General features: G+C 44.9%; 1 protein-coding gene across 2 annotated transcripts in view; it reads right to left on the bottom strand.

The window, feature by feature from the left end:
- SKI (SKI proto-oncogene) overlaps nt 1–16,444 on the bottom strand; it is a 150,299-nt gene continuing 133,855 nt past the window's right edge. Inside the window, exons 7-8 of one of the 2 annotated variants that reach the window (XR_015695104.1) lie at nt 15,241–15,516; nt 1–995 (exon numbers count right to left, since the gene is read on the bottom strand). Coding sequence is in view for 1 of the 2 variants with exons in the window: in XM_014060350.2 (XP_013915825.2) it covers nt 15,328–15,516 (189 nt within the window). In the remaining variant the exon portion in view is untranslated. Of the gene's footprint in view, nt 996–12,208; nt 15,517–16,444 lie in introns of those variants that run through there. The other variant, XM_014060350.2, reaches the window with a different exon arrangement.

Genomic DNA, 16,444 nt, shown 5'->3' with positions numbered 1-16,444 from the left:
GTGGAGTCAGATCTGATTTCCTTTACCCCTGTATCTCCCCTCCCCTCAGTCTGTGTCATAAATCACATCCACCAACCGAAGTGCTGCAGCAGGTTGTAAACTTTCGTGCCTCACACACCTGCTGTAGAAATCTGAGATCCGACCCTGGTCGAAGGTATGTGTGGAATTCTCCCTCCCTCCCTTTCTTTCAATGTCAACTTGATAATAAGCATGGAAACGCTTGACATTCAGCTCCCCTCACTTCCCGAAAGTGACCTCCAAGGATAATGTTCTTTTTTGGGGAAAGAGTTTGTTGCCGGTTTGGAAAAGGCGGAATGAGAGGCGGCTAAAATTGTACATTGAGACCCAGCCATCGAACAGGGGGTCAGATTAGAAGACCTCCAAGGCCCCTTCCGGCTCTATGATCTTATAGCCGTCCAACCCTCAAACTGCAACTCCCAGCATGCCTCATGTCACCTTTGCACTGCTGGGAATTGCAGATATGTTCAACCACAGATGGGCAAATGCCAGTTTCTCTGTCCCTGCAGAATTGCCTTGATGTTTCCCCCAAAAAATTGTTTTTCCTTTTCTCCTCTGTATTTAGACCAGACCAAATTAGTTCTGTCCTGCTGCAGCCTCCCGTGTGAAATAATCAGTATTTTCATGTCAACGGAATAATATTTTTGTTAGAAAATTGAGCCTTAGTTGTCAAACCGCTCCACCCTCTTCCTTCTTCTTGATCTTCGTCATCTTGGCGTCCACCAAATATTTTTTCAGTCCGCCTTCCCCCTCCAATTCCGCCCAGTTCTGTCTACACAGCCTCACCAGAAATTATTTATTTATTTTCATTTTTCTTTCCACATATTTTCATGGCCACATCAGCTTGGCAGCCGATGCCATTTCTTCAAAGCGAAGTGGGGGTTGCAGAATGTCCTTCCTCCAGCAGTCGGAATTAGGAATGTATCCAGCTAAGGACTGGAGCAGCAAGTCCATTCGCCTTAGGAGTTAATTTTCATCTAACAGAGTATAAGAGAAAAACGGAGTTGGAAGGGACCTTGGAGGTCTTCTAGTCCAACCCCCTGCTCAAGCAGGAGACCCCGTATCATTTCAGACAAATGGATATCCAGCATCTTCTTAAAAATGTTCAGTGTTGGAGCATTCAAAACTTCTGGTGGCAAGTTTCCCCACTGATTAATTGTTTTCACTGTCAACAAATTTCTCCTTAGTTCCAGTTTGCTTCTCTCCTTGATTAGTTTCCATCCATTGTTTCTTGTGCTGCCTTTAGGTGCTTTGGAAAATAGTTTGAAACCCCCCCCCCATCTTTGTAGGAGCCCCTCAAATATTGGAACACTGCTATCATGTCTCCCCCAGTCCTTTTTTTCATTAGACTAGACAAATTCCTCCTTCCTTCCTTCCTTCCTTCCTTCCTTCCTTCCGTCCTTCCTCCATCCCTCTCTCCCACCTTCCTTCCTCCCTCCCTCCCTCCTTCCCACCTTCCTTCCTTCCTCCTTCCTTTCTCCCCCCACCTTCTTTCCTTCCTCCCTTCCTTCTCCTTTTGTCCCTCTCTCCCACCTTTCTTCCTTCTTCCTTCCTTCCTTCTTTTTTTCCTTCCTTCCTTTCTTCCTTTCCTCCCCCCATTATTCTTCCCACTTCAGAGAACCACGTGAGCAGCAGTGTTAAAAACTATGAGGTTTGCAAGAAGCCATCCATCATGGTACTTACAGGATCTCTCCCCCTGGCAAAATTTTTGCTGGGGTTTTTTCATAAATCAAATAGCTGGAATATTTGTGGCTTGTCCCTATGAGGTATATGCAGGTGGAGATTAGAACCAGTCGATCAAAATTATACACATACACACACTGCACAGGCATGCACAGACCAATTTCCAGATGCAAAGGCTGGAAATGCTCCCAGAGAGGAATTATCATGGAAAGGGGGGAGTGAAATATTAATTTTATCGATAACATGACATTGATAAGCCACTCAGCTCGCTAATAAGAGACTGGGCAACTTATTTGTTCCCCTTTGTTGTGAATTTGGAATCTTTCATTTACAAACATACCCGTGGAGCAGTGGTGGGTTTCAAAAATTGTTCGAACCTACTCTGTGGGTGTGGCCTCCTTTGTGGGAGTGGCTTGCCGCCCATGTGACCGGATATGAAGATGCTGACGACACTTGTCAGAACCACCTTAAATTACCCCACACACAGCACTGGCAGGCATAAGAATATGATGTAAACTTGTTTTTTAAAAGGCATTTTTGGTTTGCGTTAAAACAACTTCAACACACGCAATGTTCTGATTGCACCACAAACGCAGTAGTCATCCTTACCTTCCACAGAGGCCCTGAGTTTTATAAATAGGAGCATGATAGTGTAGAATAATCATATCCAAGGACCCGTGGTGGGTTTCAAAAAATGTTGGAAGCTCTTCTGTAGGTGTGGCCTGCTTTCCGGGTCCACTGGTGGAACCTCTTCTAACCAGTTCGGTAGATTTGACAAACCGGTTCTACCGAACTAGTGCGAACCGGTAGGAACCCACCTCTGCTGTGGAGACATTTGTCAAAATATAAATTTGGGGAGCGGCAGAGGTCCTCCGCTCACATCCTGTTGGATCGTTGCTTGTATAAAACAGGTACCTTGGTCCTTATATCAAACAAATGACCCCTTGGGATCCCCCCCATCAAAACAACTTACTTTAGGTGCAGCCAGAAAGGGAAAATAACATTTAACACAGCACAGGACTTAAAACAAAATGGTTCGGATGAGATCTGCATACGTGGGACGGATTGAGGTAGATTGCAAGGGTGACACCAAAATATAATTGTTATCAAATTTTATCTATATCTTAAATTATTTGTATTCCATTCCAGGTTTAGACTGTATTTTATTCCGATTCCATCTTAAATTGTATTTTATTCTTTCCATTTTAAATCATATTTTATTCCGATTCCATTTTAAATCGTGTTTTACTCCAATTCCATTTTAAATCGTGTTTTACTCCAATTCCATTTTAAATCGTGTTTTACTCCAATTCCATTTTAAATCGTGTTTTATTACAATTCCATTTTAAATCGTGTTTTACTCCAATTCCATTTTAAATCGTGTTTTACTCCAATTCCATTTTAAATCGTGTTTTATTACAATTCCATTTTAAATCGTGTTTTATTACAATTCCATTTTAAATCATATTTTAATCGTATTTTATTCCAATACCATTTTAAATCGTATTTTATTCTTATCACTTTAAATCGTATTTTATTCCAATTCCATTTTAAATCGTGTTTTATTCCAATTCCATTTTAAATCATATTTTATTCTTTCCATTTTAAATCGTGTTTTATTCCAATTCCATTTTAAATCGTATTTTATTCTTATCACTTTAAATCGTATTTTATTCCAATTCCATTTTAAATCGTGTTTTATTCCAATTCAATTTTAATTCTTGTTTTATTCCAGTTCCATTTAAAATTGTATTTTATTTTTTCCATTTTAAATTGTATTTTATTTTTTCCATTTTAAATTGTATTTTATTTTTTCCATTTTAAATTGTGTTTTAGTCCGATTCCATTTTAAATTGCTTTGATCAAATTTTAGTCATTATTTGTTACTGGAACTTTGCACTTCGATATATAGCCCAAGGGCTAATCAATCAAGACTCAAAAAAATAGGGCAGCTCCTAGGTCAGGGATGGGTAAACTTTTTCTCCTCATGCACCAAAATTGCGTGCCCGCGCACAATAGCGCATGCATGTATACAAGGCACACCCACACCACAATGCCCCACCCACTTGTGCATGCACGTATGATAACCCCTCCTCCACGTGCATGTGTGTGCGCCCCACCCCCCGGTGCGGCCTTCTTGACCTGCACCACAGTGTGATGTGGGGAGGGGGCATTTTTGCCTTCCCCAGGCCTCAAGTCTCCGGAGGCTAGAAACAGGTCCGTTTTTGAACTTCCGGAACTTCTGGGGAGGCCTGTTTTTCGCCCTCCCTAGGCTCCAGAGACTTTCCTCGAGGCTCTGGGAGGGCAAAAATGGCCTCCCCCCAGGCTCCATAGGCCTTCCCTGAAGCCTCCTGGCGCCAAAAACGGAGCACGGGGGATTTTCTGCATTTCCCCCTGCTCCCATCACCCCCGGCGTATGCACGCACGTACGCCCCTGTGCATGCGCATACATCTCCCACATGTACAGCAGAGTCCCGAAAATCATCTGGCCGGTGGGGCGGGGGCGCGCACATGCGCGGTGGAGCTCAGCCGAGCGACGGCTTGCGTGTCCCCAGAGAGGGCTTTGTGTGCCCTCTGAGCCTGTCTTATTTTCGGGAAAACGTGGTATCATTTTGATGGGCAGAAGGTTCGGCTGATTGGCAGGCTGGGAAAAGGAGTGGGGTCCGATTTTAATTTTCAGAGGCGTTGAGAAGCTCCTGGCTGGTTTTGTCTGATTGAAACTCCCAAGGACTGGCAACCCCAAAGACTTGGCACTGCTTTGAAAGGTGCGCTGTCTTTCGCAGACAGTCTAACATCTGTTTCACAGACACCTTTACAACACAAATGTGCTAGGATTTATGCCAACTCTTTTTTTTTTTGCCTAGGTGTGAACCAAAACACACAGAGAGGCAGCTTCCAAATGGGCTTTTTCCAGCCCTCTGGTTGGATTTATCGGAACGACAAACCCAATAAAACCACCGTCCTTAAATCATCCCAGCAATTCTTCCTTCTGGAGCAGATGCGATCAAATCGGGATTGTGAGCTCTCCTGCCATTTTTCTTCTTTGTTTGTTTTAAGCCGTAACTTCCTAACCGACTTTCAGAGAACTCAAAATATCACATTATTTTTTTTCCCCTTTCTGCTTTTCCCTGTAACAAATCTCCTTTTTTTTTTTTACTGTCAAGCCTGGTCCAAGGAAGCTATCTGATCTGAATCTCGCATGCCTTTTAAAAGTGACGTTGGAGGTTAGAGAGAGAGAGAGAGATGTAGGCCGGGGACGAATTCACTGGCCGCAGCTTCAAGGTTGGGGAGGACAGCTGCGGAAAAGAGCCCATGGGAGGAATCGAAGGACCTCTCGTGACGCTTCAGGGTCTTCTGCCCTTCAGATACGTTATTTTCCAGTCATAGAGGAAGAACAACCATCTCTATTAAACCAGCCAACCTTTTTGCCCTTAAACTAGGGGATAACCTAGGACCTATGGTTCTTATTTTCTTTTGACCCCCATAATATAAATGTTTGGCCTTATTATCTATTGAATGCAATGCAATGCAATGCAATGCAATGCAATGCAATACAATACAATACAATACAATACAATACAATACAATACAATACAATACAATACAATAGCAGAGTTGGAAGGGACCTTGGAGGTCTTCTAGTCCAACCCCCTGCCTGGGCAGCCCCTGAGATATTGGAAGACTGCTATCCAGCCTCTCCTGGTCCTTCTTTTCATTCAACTAGACCAGTGGTTCCCAAACTTGGCAACTTTAAGACTTGTGGACTTCAACTCCCAGAATTCTCCAGCCAGCGGCTGGCTGGAGAATTCTGGGAGTTGAAGTCCACAAGTCTTAAAGTTGCCAAGTTTGGGAACCACTGAACTAGACACACCCCGTTCGTGCAACCGTTCTTCCTATGTTTTAGCCTCCAGTCCCCTCATCCTCTTTGTTGCTCTTCTCTGCCCTCTTTATAGAGTCTCCACATCTTTTCTACATCGTGGCAACCAAAACTGAGTGCAGAATTCCAAGTGTGGCCTTCCCAAGGCCTTATAAAGTGGTATTAACACTTCATGTGATCTTGATTCCATCTCTCTGTTGATGCAGCCTAGAACTGTGTTGGCTTTTTTGGCAGCTGCTGCACACGGCTGGCTCCTATTTAAATGGTGGTCCACTAGGACTCCAAGATCCCTCTCGCAGTTATTACTATTGAGCAAGGTACCACCTATACTGTACCTGTGCATTTCGTTTTTCTTGCCTAAATGTAGAACCTGATTCTTTTCACTATTGAATTTCATTTTATTAGATAGTGCCCAATGTTCAAGTTTGTCAAGATCCTTCTGTATCTTAAGCCTATCTTCAGGGGGAAGCTTATTATTTTCGAGAAGGTGACAGGTGGGGCGGGCGTGAAGTGAGACACGCGTCTTACCTTTCCAGCTCCTCTCACTCCTCACTGTTGTGTCCAGGGAAACAGGTTGTTAAAAAAAAACTTCTTGCGAGTTCAAACTTTTTTTACAGATTTTTTTTTTATGACGTATTTTCCTGGACACAACAGCAAGGGACTCAACGGAGCTGCCAGTGTCCGGTAAGATGCGTGTCTCGTGCTGGGGTGCAATTTGGGGGTGGGGGTGACAGGTGGGACAGGGGACGGGCCACAAGACGCGCATCTTACTGGATACTGACAGCTCCGTCGCATCTCTCAGCCGGTCTGCGCAGGGAAACACCTTGCATAGTAAAGAAAAAGGTCTCGCGAGTGCGAGCAATTAACAACTTCTCGGAATCGCGGGAAGTTTCTTCTTTACCGTGTAAGGCGTTACCCTGCACCAGTGGTGGATTCCGGATCCCGTTGCAACCGGTACACCACATGAACATGAGCGCGAATGCATCCTTACCTCCTGCGATGCTCCGCGATGCCTTTGCGACACTCCAGCTGCTCGGCGGAGCATCGTGCAGGCGCCGTACGCTCTGTGTGCGTGTACAGGAGCCCGAAGAGCTCAAATACAGGTCAGGAGGGCAGGTGGGCCCTCGGGAGCACCGTACCAGAACGGTACTCGGTGCTCCTGGCAGGCACCGGTACGCCTGTATCAGGGCGTACCGCCTATAATCCACCACTGCCCTGCACAGACCCGTCGAGATACGCAACAGAGCTGTCAGTGTCTGATAAGACGCCCGTCTCACGCTTGGGCGCAATTTGGGGGGGTGGCAGGTGGGGTGCGCGATGGGCGCTCTTTGCCGTGTTTTTTGGGGGGGGGCTAATTTTGGGGAGGGATTATTTTAGCCCATGTCCTGAAAAGCCAGATTGGGCTTAGTAGCAGGATATGGAGGAGCAAAAGGGGAGTGGAGTTTGCAGGAGGCAATAGTATCCTATTTTGGGGGAAACACGGTACTCAGGCCTTGGAGCGATTCCCAATTCTACCTCCTGCCATTATTCCACCTAGGTGAGGAAGATTTGCAGTTTGTCTTTCTCAGCTCCAAAACTCCTTGGTAGTTTTCATCCCTGTGGACAGAACTGAATCCTTATTTAAATGAAGGGTATTGAATTTACGGAACTCTCCGCCACCAGGTTTTTCAAAAAGGGTTGGGCAAATCCATGTATGCCGGATGAAAACCTCTGCGGGATAATTTTGTAATGCGGTGTAATCAACCTGCTTAAACCCCTTGTCAAATTTACAAGAGGTTGATTTACAAGAGATGCCGGATTATGTGAAACTTTACTGGGTTTTTCCATTTGTGCCCCTTCTCCGCAGAATCATTTTTGCAAAAAGGCTTAATGAGGAAAAAACAAGATGCTTGTCCTTTTTTATTTATTTCCCTTTCCATTTTCCGAGTAAGGAGTAAAATCCCTAAACAATTTGGAGCGAGGCCTGCGCTTCATTGAACTTGTTTCTTGAAATCTATCAAGTTCATCCACGAAATTCCTTCCTACCTTAGAATGTTGTAATAATCGATTTACACAATTAAAAAAAAATGTATTTGCAGATTAGAACATGCCCATGGCTGGGTGGTGTTTAAAGCTTCTGTTAAAGTCATCTCCACTGAGAATCTAATTTTTGGGCGAGGAAAACGAGACGGTGTTTTCTTGTCCTTCCCACCAAAAGAATCCAGAAGTTCACTGCGTTCGTATTCCATGTATTTAACAAAAAATCTACCCTTCATGACGTCCATATCCACTTCTCCAAAGGCTGGTGTTCCAATTCTCCCGGCAACAATCCCCCAGAATTGGCTCTTAATTCAGATTTTGCATCTCACCTAGTGCCGAGAAGTATTGTTGCAGCGGAGCTAACGGCAGATTCGGACAGTGAGGAGGTTGGGGAGGAAGATGGGCCAGTCCTGGAGTCTGGGGAAGGCTCTGATGAGGGCTCTGTGTCGGAGGCAGAGAGGGGGCCAGGGCCATCTGACAGTTATCGGCTGCCTTCGGAGTCAGACATCAGTGAGGCAGACGAACTGCTGGAGCCTGTTCCCAGTGTGCGCATGCACAGAGAAGCAGACAAAGGGAACAGCCGAAGAACAGGTGTCAACGTGGGGGTAAGATCACAGATGGACGATGAATGGCTCCTCCCAGGGGGAATAAAAGAGGAGCAAAAGGGGAGTGGAGTTTGCAGACCATTCGTTCGCTTAATTGGTTTGTGACACTCTGAGACTCCTTGCCAAGTTCTGCAGATACCGGCCTGGCAGCTCTCCAAGCCAGATAAGGTTTGTGACTATAAATCCTCCCTCGAAAGACTTTGCTGGATGTGAATGAGCAGAATTTACAGTAAACCAATAAAAGGGTTTTTTGTCGGGACCAGGAGTTGGCTTCAGGCTCTCGGGAAGCCTCGGTCAGCACAAATAGTTTACCATCTAAACTGCTAAAGAACAAGGGTTGACTTGGGAGGAAGGCCACAGGTGGATGGTGAATGCCCCCCCCCAGAGGAAATAAAAGAGGAGCGAAAGGGGAGTGGAGTTTGCAGGAGGCCATTCGTTCATTCCTGCATGTGTTGCGGTGTCTGAAAGATATCGGCTTGGCCACTCTCCAAGCCTGATAAAGATCGGTAATGTGAATTATCTTGAAAGACTGTGGGCTGGGACTTTGCTGGTGAGGAATTCACTGTCAATTAAATAAAAGAGATTTATCGGGACGAGGACTTAGCTTCGAGCTGATGGGGAAGCCTAAATCAGAACAAGTATGTTTATTTTTCGCCCCTTATTATATTGCCGTTGTAACTGTCACGAAAAGGAAACGGTTGTAAGTTAAGGACTACCTGGAGAGATTTCCAAGTTGAAGCAACACCCATTTATAGTTGGCTCCCAATTTACGCCTCCCCAAATTGGGTTTGTTTTAAATCACATGGATAACTCAATGGGTGAGATTATATAAACTTTCTTTTAATAGTAAAAATAACATACTTTTTACTGGGTTTGGACTTAATTTTTCCGGACAATTTTATTAGCGATAAATGAGTCTATACACTGTACATTCCGTCACTCCGATGTATTTATAAGCATAGCTATTTTTTTATACATACTTTGATTAAAAAGTCCTTTATGTTACAATATTCTCTGATTTCAGGTTGCGGGGGGAGGGAGGGAGAGAGAGGACGAAGGGTTAGCAATTTCTCTTTCTTTCTTTCTTTCTTTCTTTCTTTCTGTCTGTCTGTCTGTCTGTCTGTCTGTCTCAAATCAGGCAAGCACATTTAATTAGATAAAAAGAAGCCTACAATAGGGAAGGCATCAAATTGTTAGCAGCAGTGGTGGGGCCGAGGCAAAAAATGCGTTCAACTTTTTAAAAAAATCTATTCAAAAATTGCAGTCGAGTCCCTGTGTTTGAAACTGGAATTCTTTCATTTCTTCTATTTAAAAATAGCCTTTCTCTCTCGTACAGGAACTGCTTGAATTAGAGAAGGAAATCTCCATTTTATTTCTATTTATTTATTTTATTTTAAACCATAAAATTACAATGAAGCAGGACTTATAAGATGCATATAATGGGACCAAAAGGGTTTTTTTTTAACCGACTTTTGAAACTCCAAAAATAAATTGGTATTTCTTGACGGTGGGGCTTTTTAATTCCCTAATAAATTTTAACTTTTCTTCATTTCAAAGCGTGAGTTGGAAAACAAAAGAAGAAAAGGAAAAAAAAAACCTCAAAAAGTGAAACTCTATATACACTTATTATACAGCTATAAAAAGAAGTATTTACAGTGGTTTTTATAGCAATAGCAATAGCAGTTAGACTTATATACCGCTTCATAGGGCTTTCAGCCCTCTCTAAGCGGTTTACAGAGTCAGCATATTGCCCCCAACAACAATCCGGGTCCTCATTTCACCCACCTCAGAAGGATGGAAGGCTGAGTCAACCTTGAGCCGGTGAGATTTGAACCGCTGAACTGCAGATAACAGTCAGCTGAAGTGGCCTGCAGTACTGCACCCTAACCACTGCGCCACCTCGGCTCAGTGCTTTTATTTTACATTGGGTAAGTTCCGTTTGAAAAAGCAGATGTTTTTTTCTTTTTAATCGCTTTTGACTGCTCCATAGACGTCAATATCTTATTTCATATATATATAATGTATTGTGTCACAAGCCCTGGTATGCCCAAATATGGGGGGGGGGGAGCATACTGCTTCCCTTTTCTGTCTTTCGGCTCACCCTAGGAGCCATCCGGGCAGAAAGTCTTGGCGTATTTGGGTCTTTTCCTGTGTAAGATTGAGAGTATCTTGGCGACGTGTTGAAACATCGCCAAAATACTCTCAATCTTACAAGGGAAAAGACCCAAATACGCCAAGACCTACATGTGTGTGTGTGTGTGTGTGTGTGCGCTTGTGTGTGTATCCCCACCCCTTATTAAAATGTAGCTGGGTATTTCTTTAAAAATTGAATTAAACTGCATATACAATATTTAGACACGTTAGATATTTATATTTATGTATATTATATATGTAATAAAGCCCCTTCCCTTTCAAATATAGCTTTGTATGGAAATGGAAGGGGAATGAAATGCACACCAATAACGCCCCCCCTCCCCAAATTAAACCAGGTAACTAAGAGAGGGAAACCAGGAGGGTTTAGACCCGTGTTGCTCCACCATAGCCCTTTTAAGATGGGTGGACTTCAACTCCCAGAATTCCCCAGCTAGGGAGTTCTGGGGGGTTGAAGTCCACCTGTCTTAAAAGGGCTACGGTGGAGCAACACAAGGGAGACATGGGGCCCTCTGCTTCTCTCCAATTCTTCTCCATCCCGATGGCGGCATATCAGGCTGAGGTTGTGGGTGGGTGGGCTTCCAAGTAGATTGTGTCCCCCCCCAAACTACAGGCAGAAATCACACTCCTTTTCCCACATCTCCTCCAGGAAAGGCTAAGTGGTCTCTCTTACAGCCCTCTTTTCAGCGTGAGCGAAGATGCTGGTTTTAAAGCTGTCTCAAGGGGGCAGGTAGCCCCCCCCCCCAATGCATAAGGACACAAAATACACACACACATACACAATTTAGGAAGCAGCACCTTCCACACAGGTCAATTTCACAGGAGGGGAGGGGGAGGCGATGCTGCAAAATGTAAAGGCCCATCCGAAGTACACGGCTATTGGGGGGGACGGATACCCGTAATATATATTTTCCCCCTCCTGGAGTTTTGGGCTAAAATGAGGGGAGTCGAATTAACCAAGAAAGCGAGATGGACCTCGCAGGATTAAAATTGCAGAATTTTTTTTGTGTTTTTCCCTCCGAGCTCAATTGCGTTGGGAGACCGTTACCTGGATTTTGCTTTTAATTTTAATCTCCTTTCCCGCAATGAAAGGCTGCACGCCCCAGGTAGGAAATATTTTATAAACAGCTGCGTGGCAAAAGAGAACCTGGGGATGAAATATACTATCAATGGTGCCCCCCCCCCCCCATCACTCACTCTCGGGAACAGCGCTGGAACCCGCTTTGCCAGGAGGATCAATTTCTTTTTTCAATCTCGGGCGGGTGGAATCCATGGGAAATTTCCTGCCCCCCGCCCCAAGACAGGGGTCAGCAACCCATGACTCTGGAGCCGCCTGTGGCTCGGGAGCCGCCTGTGGCTCGGGAGCCGCTTGTGGCTCTTTTATCCCTCTTTTATCCCTGGAGGGGCTCCCTGTTGAGAGGAGCTTCTGATGGGGAGGGGGAAACGGGGCACGCCTGGAGGAGACTCTATGGTGAGAGGCAGGTTTTCCGATCAGCTCTACCATTGATAGGGCTTTCGGTTAGGACAGGTAGAGGAAAAAGGACTTCCGGTCGGCTTCAGAATTGAATGGGGGAGCTTCCAGTTAGGACCTTTGTGGTTCTTTTGAGTATTTAAGGTTGCCCCCCAAAAAAGGGAAATGATTGCATTGACCTAACCAGCCTCACTTTTGGGTTGAGAGAGAATCCTTCCACCTTAGATTATTTTGCAGGTCAACGGTTTAACCAGAGTGAAAATAGTGAAACTTCAAGACAGCTGAGGGGGGGGGGTCTTTTGAGGGGGGGAGGTCAGAGGGACTGGAGGGGAAGAAACCTTTATGTACTTTTTACATAAGACACTAATAATGCCCGTTAGTTAATATATGTATGGTAAAAATTTTAATTTCATGCATATGTTTCTTTTTTAATAACTGCAGGAAAAAAAACATACAAAGAAGCAATTTCTTTAAAAAAAAAAACTCACATTAAAAAAATAACTGCATAAACACAATCAATATTCCTTTTTTCTCTCTCTCTCTCTCTCTTTTTTTTTTTGCATTGCACTTTTAAGAGCCGAACCCATTCATTGCAAAAAGGAAGAGGGGCAGAGACCTCAAACTTATAGACAAAAGTTGCATCATGCGAGTTAGTTCACTTAGCAGGTTTTTTTTTTCCGTGCTTTTCGCGTGTTTTTTTTTGTTTGCCTAAGTAACCGATTCCTTTTTTTTAATTAATTTCTAATAATAATTTTCCTTTGTATTTATACGGTTTGCTAAGTCTCCCACCCAACTCCCCTAAATGTACTTTTCCTCCTTTTTTTCAACATTCATGCTTACAATGGCTATTAGAATGGATAATAACAGCTTTTTTTAAAAAAAGAAAAATTAATACATTTTTTTTTCCTTTAGTGTACTGCAAATTAATACTTTAATTTTAGGACAGGATGCCGCAGTCTGAATACCAGAGGAGGGGGCGGGGGGGGGGAGAAACCACATTTCCCTTCTGTGCTTGAAGAAGAGTGAAATGGTGAAGGAGAATTTGGACAGTTTACTAGGTTAAGTCAGAATGTGGTTGCTTTAATTTGGTTTTGGCATCATTAAAAATGTTCAGGCAGTGTGTGTGTGTGTGGAGGGGGGTGGGGGACAAGCCAAGGTTTGGTTTAGGCCAATAAACTTCAGTTTGAAACCCGGCTTGTTTTGTTCTCAGCTTCTCAGCTGCAGATATGGCTTTTAGGCAAACGTGCAAAAGGGGAATGCAAACTTAGGTTTTCTTGGCTTTCCTGGCGTCATCCTGGTGCGTTTCTCTGTCCTGCCCATCTCTGCAATCAAAGCAGGCCAAAATAAGCCAGCATGGGGGGGAGGGGCGGGAAGCAAACTTCACAAGCCAAGAATACGTGGCTCGCTTTTGCACGACTTATTCCTGCTTTAAGGCTTTGTGGGACTGCAGCTCCTTCATCCTGGTACAGGATGGTCCTTACAAAACAGCCGTCGCTCCTCGGAATTCCGCCTATCAAAACAAGCTGGGATGTAGGACGGAACGGATTCTGGCTTATGAGCAAACTAAGGTCAGTGACTGGCTTCCGACAGGCTTCACATCTCCCTCGCCGCCATCCAACCACCCCAATCCTTTTAGTATCGTGACTTGGCTCTTGGCGGCTCCAAAACTCACCAAGGTGTTTTCTAACCCGTGAGAATTCTGTAATATGGCCACCAAGGCGGTGTCCGATCCCCCGGGAGGGGGGGGCAAGTTACCCGTATTCCTTGCACCCCTAGTGGCTGATGAGGCATTGCACACTTGCAGCCGGTCCTTCCCCAACCTGACTAACTTTTAAAGACATGTGGACTTCGACTCCCAGAATCCCCCAGCCGAACCACGCTGGCTTTTACAAGTTGGGAGAAAAGGAGCCACGGGAGCAAACGGGACGGAGGGACTTCCGATTTCTCTCCACCAAAAATGTGTGTGTGGGTGTCTTTGTGTGTGTCTTTGTGTGGGTGTGCATACGTGCGTCTTAAGATGGGGACTCTGCTCAAGACTCCCGCCCGAGCGTAATTCAGGCTGCACTCTGCTAGGACGCGGGAAACTGCCGGCACCTTCCAATCCCAAGATTAAAGCATTTGTCAGATGAGAAAAACAAACAAAGAAACGAAACCACCCCATGACCAACAAAAAAAAATAAAAATAAACAAAAGTCGGCTTATTCACAGCAGCAAAAGTCTTTTTGTCTCTTTTAATACAAAGGCGAAAGTCTCGTTTCGTTCAAAGGCTCTCCGGGGCTGTTGCGGCAGATCCCGGAGAAGGAGTCCGTCAAACACTGCAAAATTTCGGAGGCGTCGTGGATCAAAAAAAGTGGAATGGATTCGCTGAGCAAAACGGAAGGCGGGTTTCTTTTTCTCTTCCCCCCACGCCCCCAAAAAATAACCCACGGGCACGGGCGCGCCATTCACTCGTTCCCGCGTCTTGCTGACAAGCGACGGGGAAGGGGGGAAATCGATCCAGCTGTTCCTTTTACAGGTTCCAACTTTCTTCTTTTTCCCCTCGTTCTTTTTTTGGGGGGGGGGACATGATGGGTGATGGTTTGCTTAAAGTCGGAAGTGCTTTGGAGTCAAAGCGAGTCTTTGCAAGGAACAAAACACTGAATTTCGTAAGGCTGGATTTAGGACAGATCTCTATCCCTCTACTAGCTTTTTTTTTTTAATGATCCAACGTAGGGGGGAAAAAAGAGTCTGAAACCTGGAGAAAAGGAGGGGGGGGGAATCCCGAAACTTGGGAATTTCTCCTTAAAAAATATCCCTTGGTTCGAGAGCATTCATGGCTATTTTCTTTCCTGAAACACTTTCTAACACCTGTACCAATTTACACGCTAGGCATCAAAAGTATCCCACCCCCTGGCCCCAGCATTCATATACAATATATTTTATTTTTTTGTATTTTAAAAAGAAAATCTTGTCAATGATTTGAATATGTCATCTCGGCTTTCAACGATTTGCATTTTGAAATAGCTTATAAGAAAAGGGCTTATCGGGGTTACACACACACAATTGTAGCAGCCCTAGAAGAAGCTTGTCCCTTATTTCCACAAATGCTGCTGACCAGATAGGGTTTTTTTTTTCCTTCCCCCCCAAGTAGAAAAGAAAAATACATTTTAAATTTTTTTCCTTATTTTTTTCTTTTTTGCTGCAGACTCAAAAGAGTAGATTTATAAACACTTTGTCACGTTATAGGCACAGGAAAATGTTGTGCTATACGGATTTGTTTTGTTTTTTTCTTAAAAAAAAAAAAGAGGCAGAATTTCAGTGCTTTCCATTATTAGTTAACAACATTTGCCCTCCGATTTAAGAACCATGGATCCATGGTCTTTAGCCACATGCAGGGGTAGGGATGGGGAACGCCTCTTCCACGCAGTCTTGCTTACTATGCACGGATCGGCCCTCGGGCCACAGGCAGGATTCCGCCGGTCTTGAGCCGGGGGTGTGTAGGTGGGGTGGGATGGGGTGGGGTCTCAGTTCTCGGGGTCTTTCGGGGTGTGCGCACTGTTGGGCAGGTCGTTATGCTTTGACCAGAGCTGCTCTTGCAGTTCCTTGACGGCTTTTTCCAAGTTCTCGCGCGCCTCGCGCTCGTGCAAGAGGTCGGCCCGCAGCTGTTCTCGGTCCGCCTCCGCGTGCTGGAGCTTCACCTGCAGGTCTTCGATCTGGTGGGGACGAGAGGAGCAGAGCAGAAGGGTTAGAGGGGTCTCCCCAGAACTGCTGAGAGTGATGTGGGGCAGGGGGAGGGGGAATGCAGGTGGGTGGGTGCCTCCCTCTCTCTCCTAGCTTTTTGGACTCTTGTCCTTCTTGGTTGCGTGCTCTCTCTGTCTCTCTGTGTTTCTTCCCACCCCCCTTTCTCTCTGTCTTTCTCTCTCTTTTTCTCGGTCTCTGTCTCTCTCTGTCTCTGATTCTTTCCTTCTCTCTTTCTCTTTGTCTCTCTCTTTCTCTTTGTCTCTCTCTCTCTCTCTGTGTTACTTTCCCTCTCTGTGTGTGTCTGTTTCTTTCCTGTCTGTCTCTCTCTGTGCCTCTGTGTTTCTTTCACCCTCTCTGTCTCTATGTGTGTCTCTGTCTTTCTGTCTCTGTTTCTTTCCTTCTCTTTCTCTTTCTCTCTGTCTTTCTCTCTCTTTCTCTCAGTCTCTGTGTCTCTCTCTCTGTCTCTGATTCTTTCCTTCTCTCTCTCTCTTTGTCTCTCTCTGTTACTTTCCCTCTCTGTCTGTTTCTTTCCTTCTCTTTCTCTCTTTCTCTGTCTCTGTGTTTCTTTCACCCTCTCTCTGTCTCTCTCTGTCTTTATGTCTCTCTGTTTCTTTCCTTCTCTTTCTCTTTCTCTCTGTCTTTCTCTCTCTTTCTCTCGGTCTCTGTGTTTCTCTCTGTCTCTGATTCTTTCCTTCTCTCTCTCTCTCTGTCTCTCTCTGTTACTTTCCCTCTCTCTGTGTCTGTTTCTTTCCTTCTCTCTCTCTCTTTCTCTGTCTCTCTCTCTGTGTTTCTCTGTCTTTCTGTCTCTGTTTCTTTCCTTTTCTTTCTCTCTTTCTGTGTCTCTCTCTGTCTCTCTGTTTCCCCACTCTCTGTCTCTCTCTGTGTGTGTCTCCCTTTCTG

Source organism: Thamnophis sirtalis, unplaced genomic scaffold (genome assembly GCF_051295495.1).
Source record: "Thamnophis sirtalis isolate CommonGarterSnake01/CBP01778 unplaced genomic scaffold, rThaSir2_p1.2 scaffold_15, whole genome shotgun sequence".
Classification (NCBI taxonomy): domain Eukaryota; kingdom Metazoa; phylum Chordata; class Lepidosauria; order Squamata; family Natricidae; genus Thamnophis; species Thamnophis sirtalis.
Note: the sequence above shows the minus strand (reverse complement) of the source record. Positions and strands in the feature narration are given on the sequence as shown.